General features: G+C 42.1%; 1 protein-coding gene across 1 annotated transcript in view; it reads left to right on the top strand.

Annotated features, from left to right (window-relative positions):
• Positions 1 to 16,122, top strand: part of CC2D2A (coiled-coil and C2 domain containing 2A) — a 120,407-nt gene that overhangs the window by 64,513 nt on the left and 39,772 nt on the right. The window contains exons 20-23 of the mRNA XM_026648036.2: positions 975 to 1,178; positions 9,113 to 9,205; positions 10,259 to 10,350; positions 15,021 to 15,188. Of these exons, the coding sequence (XP_026503821.1) occupies positions 975 to 1,178; positions 9,113 to 9,205; positions 10,259 to 10,350; positions 15,021 to 15,188 (557 nt within the window). The remainder of the gene's footprint in view (positions 1 to 974; positions 1,179 to 9,112; positions 9,206 to 10,258; positions 10,351 to 15,020; positions 15,189 to 16,122) is intronic.

Genomic DNA, 16,122 nt, shown 5'->3' with positions numbered 1-16,122 from the left:
GGTATTGCTACGCTTACTTCTGCACTGCTGCCTGCAGAGCTGGGCCCTCAGTCATCAGCTGCCAATATCTGGCCGCCCAGCGCAGAAGTAAGGGTGGCATGGACTGGCGGGGCACTGCCTTCAGAGCTGGGCGCCCAGCCTGCAGCCGCCGCTCTCTGGCCACCTAGCTCTGAAGCAGTGTCGGCTCCAGGCACCAGCGCTCCAAGCGCGTGTCTGGGGCGGCAAGCTACGGTGGCGGCCATCAGGCTGCCTTCGGCGGCATGCCTGCGGGAGGTCCGCCGGTCCCGCGGATTCGGCAGCAATTCGGCAGCAGGTACACCGAATCCGCGGGAACGGGAACCTCCCACAGGCATGCTACCAAAGGCAGCCTGCCTGCTGTCCTTGGGGCGGCAAAAAAACTAGAGCCGCCCCTGCTCTGAAGGCAGCAGAAGTAAGGGTGGCAATACCACAACCCCCCTAAAATAACCTTGTGCTCCCTCTGCAACTCCCTGTTGGGTCAGGACCCCCAATTTAAGAAACACTGGTCTCCCCCATGAAATCTGTATAGTATACAGTAAAAGCAAACAAAAGACCAGATTTCACAGAGGGAGACCAGATTTCACGGTCCATGATGTGTTTTTCATGGCCGTGAATTTGGTAGGGCCCTACATATGACTGTCTTTGCAAGATTGGGGCCTAAATTATTATACTGTACCATAGCTTCAGTTGTCACAACAGTTATTACAATATTTTATATTACATTTAAATTGTGAATGAATTAAATTCCACTATATTCTTACTAAAAACTAAGAATTATTAAAAACCTTATTTTAAAATATTAAATATTTATGTTATATTTTGGCATATTCAGGCTGGTTTTGGTTACAATGGGGGTCTTGGCAATATATCTAATGAATTAGTCAACCCATTGAAAAAATATTTATGGACATTTTTCACTCTGAATTGAACTTTTCATATTTACCTTTGTTATTTAGGTTGCCACTAGTGGAGATGCTTGTGTTCCTGGTTTCTTCAGACTGGAGCAATTGCAGCAAGAGTTTAATTTTGCTTCAGATGAGGAACTTAACAGATCAAAAAGATTCCGACTCCTACAACTCAGACACAGAGAGGTGGCAGAGTTCCGTAATTATAAGCAAGTCCCTTTACTTGAACGAGAAATAACTGAAAAACTTTTTGAGGTAGGTTGTTGTCTGAAATTATTTAAATTATGGTCTTTAATAAAATATTTATCAGTTTTATCTTCAGTAATATTTGGCTTGATAAAGTCAGTTCCTCATTACTTTGAGGGCCAAATTCTACCCTGACTTCAACTGCATTGACTCCAAAAGGATTACATGGAGTGTAACTCAAAAAAGTATTTCACTTTAAATATACCTCATGTTACCTGAATCTAGAATTTGATTGTCTCCTTCCAAAGAAATAGCTGCTGGAACAGACTCTGGAGGAAGAAGATTTAAGTGGAGCTGCACTACGACAATTTTCCCTATCCACCAGTCTACTTGGAATCCTCTTTTAAAAGAGAATTCCGAACATGAAAAGTCAAGAGAGGTTGTGCAAAAGTTAATTGAAGCACCAACTTTATTAACTTTTGTCCAATTCTTTGGAGGGGCTAAAGAAAACAATACTACTGAATTGAAGCAAATATTGGGGGGAACAATCAAGCCCATAGTGTTTTCTTTTTCATGTTTTATTTAAACCATCCTTCTTCTATGATCCTGGGTCTCTGATGTCGTTTAAGGTTCTTCAGGTGACCTCTCTACCTTCCCACCCATGGGATGCACTAGTGGTGTAACTGACAGTCGAACATTTCGTAGCAGTGCCTGTTAGAGTGCTCCCCTGCCCCTCCTTTTACTTTTATTGAACATTCTAAGGATGAGGCTATAAAAGAGTTTGTGGCACTCCAGCCACCTCAGTTCCTTCCAAATGTCTCAGCAGGTGGACCAGGAACCTCTCCAGGCTGGATCCAGCCTCTTCAAAGACACTGTACCTTAGTTAGATTTCTTAATTAGTTAGCATTAGTGCTAGAAATTTTAGCTTTGTTTATTTTAAAGAAGCCTTATTGAGGGCACAAGAACAAACCATCCCGATGTGCAGAAAGAATAGCAAATATGTCAGGCGACCAGCTTGGCTTAACAGTGAAATCTTCAATGAGCTTGAACTCAAAAAGGAAGCTTACAAGAAGTGGAAATTTGAACAGATGACTAGGGAGGAGTATAAAAATATTGCTAGAGCATGCAGGGGTGAATCAGGAAGGCCAAGGCACAATTGGAGTTGCAGCTAGCAAGAGATGTGAAGAGTAACCAGAAGGGTTTCTACAGGTATGTTAGCAACAAGAAGAAGGTCAGGGAAAATGTGGGACCGAGGCAACATAGTGACAGATGTGGAAAAAGCTGAAGTACTCAATGCTTTTTTTGCCTCGGTCTTCACAGACAAGGTCAGCTACCAGACTGCTGCACTGGGCAACACAGTATGGGGAGGAAGTGAGCAGCTCTCAGTGGTGAAAGAACAGGTTAAGGACTATTTAGAAAAGCTGGACATGCACAAGTCCATGGGTCCAGATCTAATGCATCCGAGGGTGCTGAGGGAGTTGGCTGATGAGATTGCAGAGCCATTGACCATTATCTTTGAAAATTCGTGGCGATCGGGGGAGGTCCCGGACGATTGGAAAAAGGCAAATATAGTGCCCATATTTTAAAAAGGGAAGAAAGAGAACCTGGAGAACTACAGACCGGTCAGCCTCACTTCAGTCCCTGGCAAAATCATGGAGCAGGTCCTCAAGGAATCCATTTTGAAGCACTTGGAAAAGAGGAAGGTAATCAGGAGCAGGAACAGCATGGGTTCACCAAGGGCAAGTCATGCCTGACCAACCTGATTGCCTTCTGTGATGAGATAATTGGCTCTGTGGATATGGGGAAAGTGGTGGATATGATATAGCTTGACTTTAGCAAAGCTTTTGATACAGTCTCCCACAGTATTCTTGCCAGCAAATTAAAGAAGTATGGATTGGATGAATGGATTATAAGGTGGATAGAAAGCTGGCTAGATTTTCGGGCTCAACGAGTAGTGATCAACGGTTTGATGTCTAGTTGGCAGCTGGTATCAAGCAGAATGCCCCAGGGGTCGGTCCTGGGGCCGGTTTTGTTCAATATCTTTGTTAATGATCTGGATGATGGGATGAATTGCACCCTCAGCAAGTTTTCAGATGACACTAAGCTGTGGGAAGAGGTAGATATGCTGGAGGGTAGGGATAGGGTCCAAAGTGACCTAGACAAATTGGAGGATTGGGCCAAAAGAAATCTGATGAGGTTCAACAAGGACAAGTGCAGAGTCCTGCACTTAGGAAGGAAGACTCCCATGCAACGCTATAGGCTGGGGACCGACTGGCTAAGCAGCAGTTCTGCAGAAAAGAACCTGGGGATTACAGTGGACAAGAAGCTGGTTATGAGTCAGCAGTGTGCCCTTGTTGCCAAGAAGGCCATTAGTAGGAGCATTGCCAGCAGATCGAGGGAAGCGATTATTCCCCTCTATTCCTGGGGAATAAATTTCCACTTCTTGTAAGCTTCCTTTTTGAGTTCAAGCTCATTGAAGATTTCACGGCATATTGGGCTATATTAGTAGAATTACTGGGCTATATTAGTAGGCATATTGGGCTATATTAGTCATCATGTTGTTACTCTTCACATCTCTTGCTAGCTGTAACTCCAATTGTGTCTTGGCCTTCCTGATTACACCCCTGCATGCTCTAGCAATATTTTTATACTCCTCTCTAGTCATCTCTTCAAATTTCCACTTCTTGTAAGCTTCCTTTTTGAGTTCAAACTCATTGAAGATTTCACAGCATATTGGGCTATATTAGTAGGATTATTGGGATATATTAGTAGGATTATTCCCCTCTATTCGGCACTGGTGAGGCCACACCTGGACTATTGCGTCCAGTTTTGCCCCCCACCCCCACTACAGAAGGGATGTGGATAAATTGGAGAAAGTCCAGCGGAGGGCAACGAAAATGATTAGGGGGCTGGGGCACATGACTTAAGAGGAGAGGCTGAGGGAACTGGGGTTATTTAGTCTGCAGAAGAGAAGAGTGAGGGGGGATTTGTTAGCAGCCTTCAACTACCTGAAGGAGGGGTTTCAAAGAGGATGGAGCTCGGCTGTTCTCAGTGGTGGCAGATGACAGAACAAGGAGTAATGGTCTCAAGTTGCAGTGGGGGAGGTCTAGGTTGGATATTAGGAAAATCTATTTCACTAGGAGGGTGGTGAAGCACTGGAATGGGTTACCTAGGGAGGTGGTGGAATCTCCATCCTTAGAGGTTTTTAAGGCCTGGCTTGACAAAGCCCTGGCTGGGATGATTTAGTTGGTGTTGGTCCTGCTTTGAGCAGGGGATTGGACTAGAGGCCCTCCTGAGGTCTCTTCCAACCCTAATTATTCTATGATTCTATGAAAAGTTATTTCTTTTATTAGTTCCCGTACGTCGGTACTGACTTACAGATCCTATGACATACCAGGTGTCTGGCTTGGTTGGGGGAAGGACATTCTCATGCTCTGCAGCCAGTCCTAGTAGGAGCACCTCTTCAAATCTATCACCTCTCCTTCTGAATAAAGATGTGAGATACAGCTCCTGTTAGCAGGGTCAAGCACTGCTTTGGGTCCCTTTCAGTTCCCTCATGCTTGGTTCTGAAAACCCCCTCAGAATCTAGGTCAAAAATTAAGGCCACCGCACTGGGTAAATCTCTAAAGAAGGGCCCGTGTCCTTGATGTACTGAATGTAGCTGTTCCAGATGTTGGTTCCAACTCCTCAGTGCTATAAGCATGTGCTATAATGATAGATGCCCGGGTACATCACTTGGCTCCAGTCCCTTGTCGCCGACCCCACAATTTGCCCGCCTGGTTTTGACCTGCCCCATGGCCAATGGTCTCTGTTGAACAGGTTCTGAACCGGGCAAGGTCTCTGTGCAGCCAACCAGTATCGCAGGGGCCTTCGTGACAGCCCTTTGTGCAACTGTGGCGCAACACAGACGATGATGCACATTGTCGAGGAATGCCTGCTGACTAGGTTCAGCGGTGGCCTAGAAGAACTGCATCATGCCACTTAAAATGCCATCGCTTGGCTAGATGACTATGCACACGCTAAATAAATCACTTGGCTATGCAGATAGATTCAGATCCAAGGTGTGCAGTTACCTGCATACCCATTGATAAGGGGAATAAAAGAAAAGCCTCAGAGTTACTTCCTGATCCAACTTTCCTGATGGGCAAGAGTCAAAAGATCACAGAGCAGATTTAGATTTTCCCAGACCTTTCACTCCTTCCTAGAATACCTGTGGGCTCACCAGAGAGGTGTGTCTCCTCCTTTTCAATTTTAAGAAAGCCAAGACCATTAGTTTTCCCTTTATTTACTTTCTCTGATCCAAGATTGGATCCACAATCTGACAGTGAATCAGAGCATGATGGACAGGTTAATTTACCACCTTATTTCCCATCATATGAAAAGAAAGGGTACCCAAGCAAACACTATACAGATGCTCCACACAGTTGACATAGACTCTACCCTCACCTCAGTAGATATTGTGATAAGGTAGTCTGATACAGAATATTGGCAAGGATTGGCAATTCCCTCCCCACACCCCTCTCTTATCCAGGGTCATACACAAGTTATGGACTGACAAATCCAGAATCATCTTGATAGCCCCCATGTGGCCCAGACAAACATGGTTCCCTTACCTGCTGAAGATGACAGTATGCCCACCACGCATTCTTCCTCTTCTTCCACATCTCCTGTCTCAGGATGCAGGCTAGGTATACCACCTGCACCTGGAAATACTCCACCTAAAGGCATGGCTACCCCATGGTATCAAGGCAATGAAATGAGCTGTTCGGAGGAGGTAAGGACCATACTATTAAACTGCAAACGGTCTACTAAACGATATACTTACCTGCACAAATGGAAGAGATTCCACATACAGTGCCACAATAGACCTCTCCTTTACCAATGGTATTAGATTATATACTGGAATTTAAGAAATCGGATCTGCCAATGTGCTTGATCAAAGTACACCTCATGTCAATCACAGCTTTCCATCACAAAGTTGACGAGTTCTCAGTCTTTGCCTACCCTCCCACTAAACGATTTCTCACAGGTATTTGTAACCTTTATCCTGAAATATAAATCCCTACTTCACCATGGGACCTTAATCTAGTGCTATGATGCCTTACTAGGCCCCCTTTGAGCCCTTGATGATGTGTTCACTTCTCCATCTGTCCATGAAGGTGTCCTTTTTCATTGCTATCACATCCACATGATGAGTAGGTGAACTTGGGGCTCTAATGGCACTCCCCAATACACAATATTCTTCAACAACAAAGTTATTCTAAGACCACATCCAAAATTTTTACCTAAAATAGCTTTCTTGTTCCACTTGAACCAGCCCATCCATCTCCCATCGTTCTTCCCAAAACCTCATGGGAACAGACAAGAAATGATGTTTCACACCCTGGACGTCAGAAGGGTACTAGCATTTTACATTCAGAGGACTAAACCCTTCAGAAAGTCACCAAAGTTATTTCTTTCTATCACGGAAAGATCTAAAGGAGCTGCCATATCTAAGCAAAGGCACTCAAAATGGATCTCTGGGTGCATTGACCTTTGTTACCATGAACAATAACTACAACCCCCACTGGGGACCCGCACGCACTCCACCAGATCACTTTCTACATCAGTAGTCTTTCTCAACAATGTACCCATCATGGACATCTGCAAAGCTGCAATCTGGGCGTCAGCCCACATGTTCACAGAGCACCATGCAATACAGCAGGACTTGACATCAGACGCTCTGCTTGGACTCACAGTTTTATCATCTGCCACGAATACAACTCTGAAGCCCCAGGGCCGGCTCCAGCTATTTTGCCGCCCCAAGCGGCGAAGCGAAAAAAAAAAGATACGGCACTTCGGCGGCAGCTCTACTGCGCCGCTTCATTCTTCAGTGGCAATTTGGCGGCAGGTCCTTCACTCCGAGAGGGTCTGAGGGACCCGCCGCCGAAGACCCGGACGTACCGCCCCTTTCCATTGGCCGCCCCAAGCACCTGCTTTCTTCGCTGGTGCCTGGAGCTGGCCCTGCGAAGCCCCTTCTGTCCGATAAGGGGGACTGCTCTACAGCCACCTAAAGTGGAACGCTCACAGTGACACTCCTCAAAGAAGAGGAGAAAGTTACTCTGTGCAGTAACTGAGGTTATTCAAGATGGTTCTTCCTGTGGGTGCACCACTACCCTCCTTCCTCCCCTCTACTTCAGCGTTTCCTGCTAGGGACTCTGTGATAGAGAAGGAACTGAGGGGGGTTTGGGCACACAGCACTATGTAACCGCCAGAGGAGGCATGAGACGGGGACAGTGCCTGTGCGAATCAACCAGGCGCTGCTACTGAAACTCTCCAATTGCAGGCGCAGGAATGCAGATTAATCCCACAGGGACAGCCATCTCAAAGAACCTCTGTTACTGCACAGGGTGAGTAACCTTCTCTTACAAGGCAGTTACCCATCTTCCACATGGGGATGCTGGTAGGATTAAAGTTCTTCTGGCCCTTTCCACAGTGTCTGTATCTCTTGGTCACAGTTTCATGTCAGTTCTTTGGACGGGTGAAAATGACCATTCTCCCTACATCAGGCCGACCACTTTAGACAGTTTATAGTTCTGTGTTTGCCAGGCCTCTTAAACCAGGTCAAACAGTATATGCAATTACCCCCAGGGGGCAAAACTTTCCCAGGCTTTTTACTTGCCTTAGGGATTTGCATTATTTACCCCCTAGTTATTTTAGCTCCTGCAAAAAGCCCTGTAACTCCGCATGGAACCAGGAATACAACCATGAGTTAGCCCATAGTGATATGTATACCATAAAGTAAATATAATAGCCTTTGAATATTCTATGTGTTCATAACATCTGTCACTGTGGCCCCCTTGGCATGCCTTAGGTGTATTCCCATTGTAGAAATGTGCAGAGCTGTTAAATGGAGCTCTGTTCACACATTTACAAAACATTATGCACTATATCTAGCATCCCAGTTGAGTTAATTAGGACACCATGTCCCACCCTCTTCAGATGACAGCACTGCTTATCAAACTATCCCATGATTGGGAAGTGCAAAGGCCACCTGAAGAAGAAATGAAGGTTACTTACCTGTAGCCAATATTCTCTGAGATGGACTTTCATTCTCCGCCCACCTTCCCAGCTTCCTCAGAGTCCTGATTACAATTTTGGACCTGAAGATGCTGTGGAAGGAATTGAGGCAGCTGGAGCATCAAGTCCCCTTTTATACCCTTGCTCTTGGAATGTACAGGAAGGAGAGGGGCAGGAGGGTGTCAGAATGATCTGACAGACACTGCTATGAAATAACCCACTGTCAGCTGCACCATTAGCACATCCCCATGAGTGTTATGCAGAGTCCATCTTGCGGGTGAGTAACCTTCATTTCTGCATTTCCCTGATTCTGTACATCACAAATGTTTTATTAGGCCTTCATTCCATTTTGTGTATTTCTTTCTTTCCCTATTGCTATGTTTATTAATTTTTCAAAAACAGAATAAAAAGTCTGAATAATTAATCTAAAAAAAAATTGCAACCAGTGGTTTCTTGCAGTCTGTAGGTTCTACAGAAACTCCTTTGACTGTAATACATAATAAAACTTTGAATACATTTGGCTTGTGCCCTTCTTCCCAGGAAGGCCCAGTGCCTCACCTATGTGATGATACAGGGCCCTCCCTTCTGTAGCTGCCAAACCTGGCAATACAGACAAAACCCACAACTACATTTTTCCACTTCATATGAAATACTAGTTTACACCAAAAAAATCAAAGTTCAGTCCTATAAAGGAAAGGATAAAAGGATATTTTGAAAGCTATTCATTGTAGTTTAAGCCACATGACTGCTGTCTATATTACTGGGATGTGCAACTGAATTGCTACATACTGCATTAAAAATGTACCTCCTAATGTCTAACATTTACATTGGTTTACTTTGATCCTATATGTTTATATTAATACATTGATTACTATTTCCTTATGTGACATAAAACATTAGAAGGGACATCAAATCACAAACTTAATTTTTGTATTTACCCTTAGAACTATGAGAAAAGGCTCCGTGAGAGGGATGTAATTGACAGCAAAGATCACCTAGATGCACACAGAGCTTTAGTTGCCAAGTATCTCCAGAAGGTGAGAAATGCAAAAAGAGTCAGTATTGATCTTTCTTACTAGTTTGTTTGTCTTAGCGATTGGCTTAACAAGAAGTAGGACTGAGTGGACTTGTAGGCGCTAATGTTTTACGTTGTTTTGTTCTTGAGTGCAGTTATGTAACACAAAAAAAATCTACATTTGTAAGTTGCACTTTCATGATAGATTACACTACAGTACTTGTATGAGGTGAATTGAAAAATACTGTTTCTTTTGTTTATCATTTTTACAATATGCAAATATTGTAATAAAAATAATAATATAAAGTGAGCACTGTACACTTTGTATTCTGTGTTGTAATTGAAATCAATATATTTAAAAATGCACAAAAACATCCAAAATATTTAATAAATATCAATTGGTATTCTATTGTTTAACAGTGCAATTAAAACTGTGATTAATCATGATTAATTTTTTTAATTGCAATTAATTTTTTTTAGTTAATTGCGTGAGTTAACTGCGATTAATCAATAGCCCTAAACTATATATTTTCTTACAAATAAATAGTGCTTGAAAAAGGGCCTCATTGACAGTCCTGGAATCTGAAGTGCTCTATTTAGCCACAGAATTGATATAGTATAGTTAGGAGGAGTGCAAGCTTCTTCACACTGTTTCATCAATGTGTTTTAACCCTCACTGTGACTCTTTGTTAAGGTATCCAAAAAAATTGTCAATTAGTGCCAGTTATGTTGAGTTCATAGTGTGGACTCTTCTCCACTGGAATCTGGAAAGAGAAAGGGTGCGTGTTCAGAAAATTACTCTCTTATTTTTTGCATTTCCCTTTACCAGGTGGACTGATCTTTGACCCAGGCTCTTTAGTCTGGGACAACTGCCGAGACTGCTTCTAGAGGAGTCAATTACTCCTAGTAGTATTTTGTGCTAAGGAAGTATCTATGGAAAGGGACTCAAGAATCCATGAACATGCCCCTTTTTTTATGATGTGGGGTTAAGAAAAATAACTCTGCTTTTTAGTAAATTGAACCACATGTATTTTCAGTGAATTTGGATAATACATACAGTTGGTTATGTTTCCAGGTTAGAGAATCAGTGATAAACCGGTTTCTAACAGCAAAGCACCATTTCCTTCTTTCTGACCTGGTAAATGAAGAGGAGGTTCCTAGTCTTGGGTAAGGGAAAAAAGTTTTTATCATATCTAAAATAATTTAAATAACTAATTTTAAACTATACTTGTTTCTAAGCTCATAATTATTTCTTTACCACAAAAATTTAGTGTTGTACTCCATGTTTACTAATGTTTTAAATTTAGCATAATGCTATATTATTCTGTAAGGACTATGCTCATCTGTGCCAAAATACACAAGTGTTTAAATAACTGCAAGAAAACTGCATCATAAATGTTTTAAAGTAATATGCTATTTTCAGCAGAAGTATTCATTCACAGTAACCCTTATTTATATGCTGCCATATTACTTCAGTCTCTGATAACATCTGACCTCATAAGCTTAAGGAGAGTCCAGCTTAGAATGTACCTGAATGACTGACTCCAAGTAAGACCCAAATGTGGTGGCTTTGGTGGTTCAATAGTCAGCATTCTTCCCACTGAATCAGTGCTGAGCAAATGTCTCAGCATGGTGCCAGAGGGGACTGTGAGGCTGCAATTGCATTGTTTCAGATGAAACTTAAATCTGTTTATCTATATCATGGGAATTGGTTGAGTATCATCACCATAGTTTCTAATTGCTAAATACAGTAAATAAGATTCACTTAATATTTTCCATAGGAGATATCAAAATGAATTCTGCTCTTCACCTCTCCCAGATTCTAGGAGGCTTGGCTTGCTTCATATTGCATCTGTGTGTGTGTGTGTGTGTGTGTGTGTGTGTGTGTGTGTAGGAGGTGTTAGTAGTTACTTGTCTTTGCTTCTAACAGGAAAGCTATAAATATAAAAACACAATCCTTTTTTTATATTTTATGTTTGTAAAGAACAAATCATGTCAAACCAATCTGATAGCTTTCTTCGATAGGATAACGAGTCTTGTGGATAAGGGAGAAGCGGTGGATGTGGTATACCTAGACTTTAGTAAGGCATTTGATACGGTCTCGCATGATATTCTTATCAATAAACTAGGCAAATACAATTTAGATGGCGCTACTATAAGGTGGGTGCATAACTGGCTGGATAACCGTACTCAGAGAATTGTTATTAATGGTTCCCAATCCTGCTGGAAAGGCATAACGAGTGGGGTTCCGCAGGGGTCTGTTTTGGGACTGGCTCTGTTCAATATCTTCATTAACGACTTAGATATTGGCATAGAAAGTACGCTTATTAAGTTTGCGGATGATACCAAACTGGGAGGGATTGCAACTGCTTTGTAGGACAGGGTCATAATTCAAAATGATCTGGACAAATTGGAGAAATGGTCTGAGTTAAACAGGATGAAGTTTAACAAAGACAAATGCAAAGTGCTCCACTTAGGAAGAAAAAATCAGTTTCACACATATAGAATGGGAAGAGACTGTCTAGGAAGGAGTACGGCAGAAAGGGATCTTGGGGTTATAGTGGACCACAAGCTAAATATGAGTCAACAATGTGATGCTGTTGCAAAAAAAGCAAACATGATTCTGGGATGTATTAACAGGTGTGTTGTGAGCAAGACACGAGAAGTCATTCTTCCGCTCTACTCTGCTCTGGTTAGGCCTCAGCTGGAGTATTGTGTCCAGTTCTGGGCACCGCATTTCAAGAAAGATGTGGAGAAATTGGAAAGGGTCCAGAGAAGAGCAACAAGAATGATTAAAGGTCTTGAGAACATGACCTATGAAGGAAGGCTGAAGGAATTGGGTTTGTTTAGTTTGGAAAAGAGAAGACTGAGAGGGGACATGATAGCAGTTTTCAGGTATCTAAAAGGGTGTCATAAGGAGGAGGGAAAAAACTTGTTCACCTTAGCCTCTAAGGATAGAACAAGAAGCAATGGGCTTAAACTGCAGCAAGGGAGGTCTAGGTTGGACATTAGGAAAAAGTTCCTAACTGTCAGGGTGGTTAAACACTGGAATAAATTGCCTAGGGAGGTTGTGGAATCTCCATCTCTGGAGATATTTAAGAGTAGGTTAGATAAATGTCTATCAGGGATGGTCTAGACAGTATTTGGTCCTGCCATGCGGGCAGGGGACTGGACTCAATGACCTCTCGAGGTCCCTTCCAGTCCTAGAATCTATGAATCTATGAATCCTGATGATTTGCAGACTAGACATTTTCAATCCCAGTGTAGTTTCTGCTGGATATTATGTTATTTACTTCCTGTTGTACACTGGTCTGTGATTTTGCTGTGAAGTATTGAACAGCTGCCATGTTTCATTCAGATGTAGCTTTACTATGCTGATGGATGAAATAGTTCCTATAATATGTCCATGGGTGTATGTATCTGTGGGAACATATATAAAATGTATATCTGAGTATGTATGGATAAGTAAATGTGTATACTATATCTATATAATTTTGGTATTCTTTTAATGGCTTCCTAGAGTATGCTATGCACATCTCACTACCCTGTCCACTCCACCACTAATGTCAGCCTTGGTGCTCCTTTCATCTCCTTCCCTAAGATCATCTCACTCTCTTTGTCTGTGCTGATCCCAATGCTTAGAATGCCCTCCCCAGCCCTGTTCATTGCAACTTTCCTCATCTTCTTTAGTTCCCTCCTAAAAAGTCACTTCAGCCCTCATATCTACAAGAAATGTGCAGGGGAAAGAAAGGTAACAAAAAACTAAATAAACCAAAAGAAATACCACACCATGTTAGCATTGTCTCCCACATGTTTCCTGTCTACTTCAGCCCCCTTTAATTAAGTTAGGATCCTCACATATTCTGTCATGTTTAATTTACATGATATGCTCTTTGGGCCTAGGGCCTGATTTTTATTTATTTTGTGAGGCACCTAGCAATGTTGTAATGTGCTTGAAAAACAATAATAAATAGGCATCTAAATATGCATATATAAATAAAGATACTGAGTCCTTTCTGGATGAAAGGAAGTAAAAAACTGATCCTGAAAAAGTTGCTGTTTAGACTTCTAACCTTTCTTGCTGCACAATTCTAAGACATCTTGAGAAAAGAGCGAACAGATCAGAGGGAAAAGAGAGTTGTGGAAGGGGATGTGGATGGATAGATTTGAGAAAAGACACAGGGAGATGCCCTGCAAATAGCATGAAATAAATTTAAAAAGTGCATTTTTGTTACCCTGTGCCTTACATGTGTCTCGACACCTTGCTGCTGGGCACTTCCCATATGTCTCTTTACTTCTGCTCAAACATATTTTTGTCTTTGAAATCTCTTCTCTTTTCTTGCCAGACTATTATGTATGTATTTGTTTGTTGTTGTTTTGTGACTCTGACTTTTTGTACTATGTTTCCATGCCTCCTGTATTTCAAGTCTTTGGGCTTGTCTATACTACCCTGCAGATCGGCGGGCAGCGATCGATCCAGTGAGGGGTGTCAATTTATTGCGTCTAGTATAGACACAATAAATTGACCACTGAGCGCTCTCCCGTCGACTCCGGTACTCCACCAGAACGAGAAGCGCAAGCAGAGTCGATGGGAGAGCGTCAGCTGTCGACTTACCGCAGCGAAGATCTAAGTACGTTGATTTCAGCTACACTATTCACGTAGCTGAAGTTGCGTATCTTAGATTGACCCCCGCGTGGTAGTGTAGACAAGCCCTTACTCTGCATCACCAACACATAAATGACATTAACTAGCATTTGTTTGTTTTAAATCTATTTAAGCAGATAGATAATGAATGAGAATTACATTTCTTTGCTACTAGTAAACTTTGTTTACTGCACCATTGTGTCCTTAAGATATTATTTTGATTCAACAATATAAACCTAAATAGTCCCATCTGCTGGCAAAACAGAGACTTGCTGCTTTTCAACAAAGAAACAATTTTTTTGGGTTCAGTATTTTCATGTTGCAGAATGAGAAATCACATTTATAATTAATTAATTTCCCAGTTTGTTTAAAATGAAATTAGCTTGACTGATACTGATTTCCACATGATTAATACTGACTTGTACTGAGCATTGTTTGCTAATCAGATTATATTATTAATAGATTTAAAATATGCACAATACCCTGGAACATGGGAAATCTATTAAAATATGTTTAGTGAATTTTCCTATTTAAAAAAAGTAATTCATCTTTTTATACTGTTTTTACAAGAATAATACACTTTCGTAGTTGCACATAATGAGAAGTTGACCTTGACTAGCAGTTGCATTTTAAAATTGGTTCTGGAATGCTTTCTATAATTAAAATATGTTTGTACAGTTAGGATCATTCATGTATGTTTTTGCACACATCTGTTTTTATTCTTTTCCTGTTTTTCTTTTTATTCTGCTTTGCCTTGTGTTATAAGTTCTGATGACCCAGGGTATGTCATGGTACATTAATTTCTGTTTCCCCTTTGTAGCCTGCTATTTGTTGTAGATAGTTCTGAGCTTAGATTTTTCATGTGTTTTACAAACATTGGATAATGTCATCTAATAGGCATCTTGTTTATATAATTATAGTATGTTAGATACGTATTGAAGTTTTAAAATTAATTTTATTTCATATTCTCCCTTAGTTATGATACAATTCTTCTGTATATTTCATTTAAAATTTATAAAATACAAAATGCCATTTCTGTGCTAATAAACAATTAACATATTTCACAATAAATGACACCAAGAGTATATATTTCTCTTTCTTTTAAGTGCGTAGTTTTGTATATGTGTCAAGGGAGAATTAGAACTCTGGATCCTGTGTAGAAAAGACGAAAAAACTCTCTTATGATTTCTAGTAATTTAGGACTCAGTCTTTTTAAACTGGCGGAGCCAAAGCGACCACTAAAGCCAAGAAGAAAGGAAAGGAAGAAAGTTACAGCACAGAATCTGTCAGATGGAGACATAAATCTTTTAGTGAACATCATTAGAGCTTATGATATTCCAGTGAGAAAACCTGTTTTAAGGTATGAACTCTTTAAAAGACTTCTAGTTGGAAATGTTCTTTCTCTTTCTAGTAACTCTTCAATTGCCTTTTTAAAAATGTTTTTCATACTGGAGGCTACATTTTCAAAATCGGCTATATAAATTGCTTTTGTGAAATTTGCATGCAAAAGCTGTGTGTTTAAATCCCTGGTTTTGGCGTACAGATCCATGTGTAAGGAAATTTTTTTAGCACAGTTAAGTGGCCAGTTCTGAAAATTTGGCTTTATGTGTATTAAATTAAATGATTGTTTTTATCCTCATGATAATAAGACAAAGAGATAAATTTACAATTTCATTGATTATGTTGTTTAATAGTACAAGTATAGCTGTTTTGCAAGTTCCTTAGAATTATGTTTTCATCTAGTAGTGCAGGGGTCAGCAACCTATGGTACGCGTGCCAAACACGGCACGCAAGCCGATTTTGAGTGGCACGCAGCTCCCTGACGCGGTCCCGGTCCCCAGCCCCACTCAGCCCCCCCCGCCCACTGCTCTCCCCTGCGGGGGCAGGAGGCAGAAGCTTGGTTCTGCAGCAGCCAAGCTTCCCCCTGCCCCCGCTTCTTCCCCCAGCGTGGTGCTTTCCTGCCCCTCCTCCTCTCCGTCCCTGGCCAATCAGCTGATCGCCCTAGCGAAGGGGAGGGGGAAGAGCGGCAGTGTGCACACAGCTCCGTAGAGGACGCAGAGAGAGGTAGGGACGGAGCCTGGGGGAAGGGGGTAGAACAGGGCATATCCCTTCCAGCCCCCTGCCATGAGCCGCTCAGGGCAGGGGGCTGGGAGCACCCCCACGAGCCGAGCACCCCCGCCTTCTGCCCTACACCCCCCACACACCCCAGCCCTCTGCCCTGAACCCCCCCACCCCAACACACAACCGGCCTTCTGCCCTGCACCCCCCACACCCCCCAGCCCTCTGCCCTGAAC

This window comes from Terrapene carolina, unplaced genomic scaffold (genome assembly GCF_002925995.2).
Source record: "Terrapene carolina triunguis isolate 2854851 unplaced genomic scaffold, T_m_triunguis-2.0 Scaffold66, whole genome shotgun sequence".
NCBI lineage: Eukaryota > Metazoa > Chordata > Testudines > Emydidae > Terrapene > Terrapene triunguis.
The sequence above is the reverse complement of the archived record's forward strand: the minus strand, read 5'-3'. Positions and strand labels throughout refer to the sequence as shown.